At 46.8% G+C, this 2,611-nt stretch overlaps 1 protein-coding gene across 1 annotated transcript; it reads left to right on the forward strand.

The window, feature by feature from the left end:
• The first annotated feature begins 1,469 nt into the window (after positions 1–1,469).
• On the forward strand, positions 1,470–2,351 carry LOC135389702 (uncharacterized). Its single transcript, XM_064619735.1, has one exon. The coding sequence runs from the start codon at positions 1,470–1,472 to the stop codon at positions 2,349–2,351; it is 882 nt and encodes a 293-aa protein (XP_064475805.1).
• Positions 2,352–2,611: the final 260 nt, after the last annotated feature.

The following is a 2,611-nucleotide window of genomic DNA, read 5'->3' on the forward strand; positions in this document are numbered from 1 at the left end:
CAGGACGGCATCTCAACGTCAGTGAAAGCTAAAACAGTACTGCGTTCCATGAAGGCCAGCAAAAATGCCGACCGCGGGAAGAAAGCACGATGGCCAGAGCTGGAGAACCGTCTGCGGACATGGATCGTCGTGCAGCGAGCGGAGGGCAGGGCGCTGTCTACAGTTCAGGTACTTCTCAAAGCAAAGGCTTTGGCGACGGAAATGAACGCCAAGGACTTTGTTGGCGGATGGATGTCGTGGATGACGGAAGGGGAGCATAGCTTCACAAAAACTGGACGCATGAGACACGCGTCGTTCGGCGAGGTGGCCAACAGACCTCGCCCCGAGCGACGTCATAGTCACGTGACCTACCGATACTCCCCGCCCACTAGTGGGCAAAACAAACGCATGCGGGCGTCGGCGCAAGCGGGCAACGTGAAATTTACCATGGCATATGCTCTGTATTTTAACTACCTGTAAGCGGATTATTTTTGTGTCGTGATGCCACTTAGCTACTGTGCAATCGGCTGCACTAATCGTGCACGGGCAGGAAGTGGCCTTAGTTTTTTCCGCATCCCCAAAGCACCTGCGAGACGGCAGAAATGGCTCAATGCCATTCGGAGGAAGGACTGGAAACCTTCGAACGACGATCGGGTCTGCAGTGCCCACTTCATACGAGGTACGAGAACAAATAACAGTGTCAATTATTCTTTTTATGTGTCTCACAAAATGCGTTTTGCCGCTGTTACGGATGCACTAAACAACTCCAGATGGGCGTGTGTTGCTGCCGCGCCGTAACTTGCAGGCTATCCCTCTGATGCGGAAAATCACCCAGACTGGGTACCGACCGTGTTTTCTTTCCTTGCTACATCTTCGGAAAGGCAAGCAAAGAAATGCGAAAGGTTCGAGAGAGCAGCCAAACGCCGATGTTACGATGTGCCAGGTAACGCGTCCTGAAGGGAGAGTTACCTCGTGTGCGGTTGACATCTAAAATGCAATCGATTTTACGCAGGTAATCGGACAGAGTCGTCACCTGCAACATGGCATACTGATGATACAACACTCCAAACAGGTAAACATAAATCAGGGAGCAATCGCATATTGTGCCATTCTATAAGAATTCAAATATAAAATTTGCACAATTCTATACAGAGGAATGCTGTCGTGGTGCCGATACAGCACCAGGAAATTTTGCTGCAAATAACGGTAATTTTCGTTATTCACTGGTCAAATTCATCATCCTATCAAATGTGGCTTTCAACAGTGGAATGTTATTCTGCTTTTTTAATTGTTCGTTTCTAGCTTGTCTTGTTATCTGTTTCCCGTCGAATGCTATTTTCACCACCACAGATAGCAGTGGCCAAAGCAGGACACACACAGAGGAGCTACTACAGCAGAAGATTCAAGAGCTAGAAACCTTGCAAAATCGAATGGCCCAATATCAGGAAGAATGCCAGACATTACGTAGTGAGAACCTACGACTAAGAGAAATGACGATAACATCCAAATGGGGATACAAAAGTCTGGAGGGGAAGTCTTCTACAATAGCGTACCTCACAGGGCTTCCAAATGAAAAGGTTTTCAAGTGGGTAGCGGAACTCTATGAACCTGCAAAACATTTGTGCCAGAAACTCGGTGCTCATGATCAGATATTGCTTGCCCTAATGAGGCTTCGCCTTGACCTCCATTTGTGTCTTCTTGCCCAAATGTTTGACGTTGGCAAGACAACAGCCTCCGAGTTCTTTCAGCATGTGATAGGTGTGCTGGCGAAGGAGCTAAGTGGGTTGATTGTGTGGCCCGATGACACTGCCTTCTATGCATTCCTACCTCGCCTGTTCAAGAAGAGACAGTTCAAGAATGTAAGAGTGATTGTGGACTGCACCGAAGTACGTATTGAAAGGGCCAGCAGTACTACGATGCAGAGTGCAACATGGTCCAGTTACAAGCATGCCAATACGATGAAATTTCTTATTGGTATCACACCAAATGGGCTGATATCCTATGTGTCCGAGTGCTGGGGAGGGAAAGTGAGCGGCAAGCAACTAGTTTTGCAAACTGATTTCACGCAACATCTTCAGTATGGTGATGCTGTAATGGCTGATAGAGGGTTCAATGTTGCAGAGGAACTGGGTGCACTAGGAGTTCAGTTGGTCGTCCCTGCATATACAAAGGGCAAAACGCAGCTTAGTCGTACTGGGGTGTACACATCTAGGGAGATATCTAGGCGACGAATTGGAGTAGAGCAGGTGATTTGCCGTATGAAGCGGTACCGCATTTTGAGAAATGTTGTACCATACCACCTGAAAGACTACTTGGATGATATCATCAGAATCATTGCAGCTCTGACAAATCTCCTTCCGAAGTTTGCATAAGATGTTTACAGCTCACTCCTGAACATGGAAAGTGTGTTGCTCTTGTCCTTTGCAAGATTCCCACCATTCATGGTTTTCTGTGGTCCTGAACTTTTGCAGATTTTGTACATAGATTACAATGTTTTTATGCTTGTGCATTTTTAATGTGTGAGTTTTTAAATAATTGTGTAATATATGCCACCAGTTCTGAAAAGACTGCTTTTTCTTCGAGCTGAAGCAAGGGAACACAGGATGCAGGTATTGAAGATGTGTGTGTGCAC

Source organism: Ornithodoros turicata, chromosome 3 (assembly GCF_037126465.1).
Source record: "Ornithodoros turicata isolate Travis chromosome 3, ASM3712646v1, whole genome shotgun sequence".
Taxonomy (NCBI): domain Eukaryota; kingdom Metazoa; phylum Arthropoda; class Arachnida; order Ixodida; family Argasidae; genus Ornithodoros; species Ornithodoros turicata.

Coding starts and splice junctions, on each gene's coding strand:
- LOC135389702 (XM_064619735.1), top strand. CDS start 1,470: ATGACGATAACATCCAAATGGGGATACAAAAGTCTGGAGGGGAAGTCT.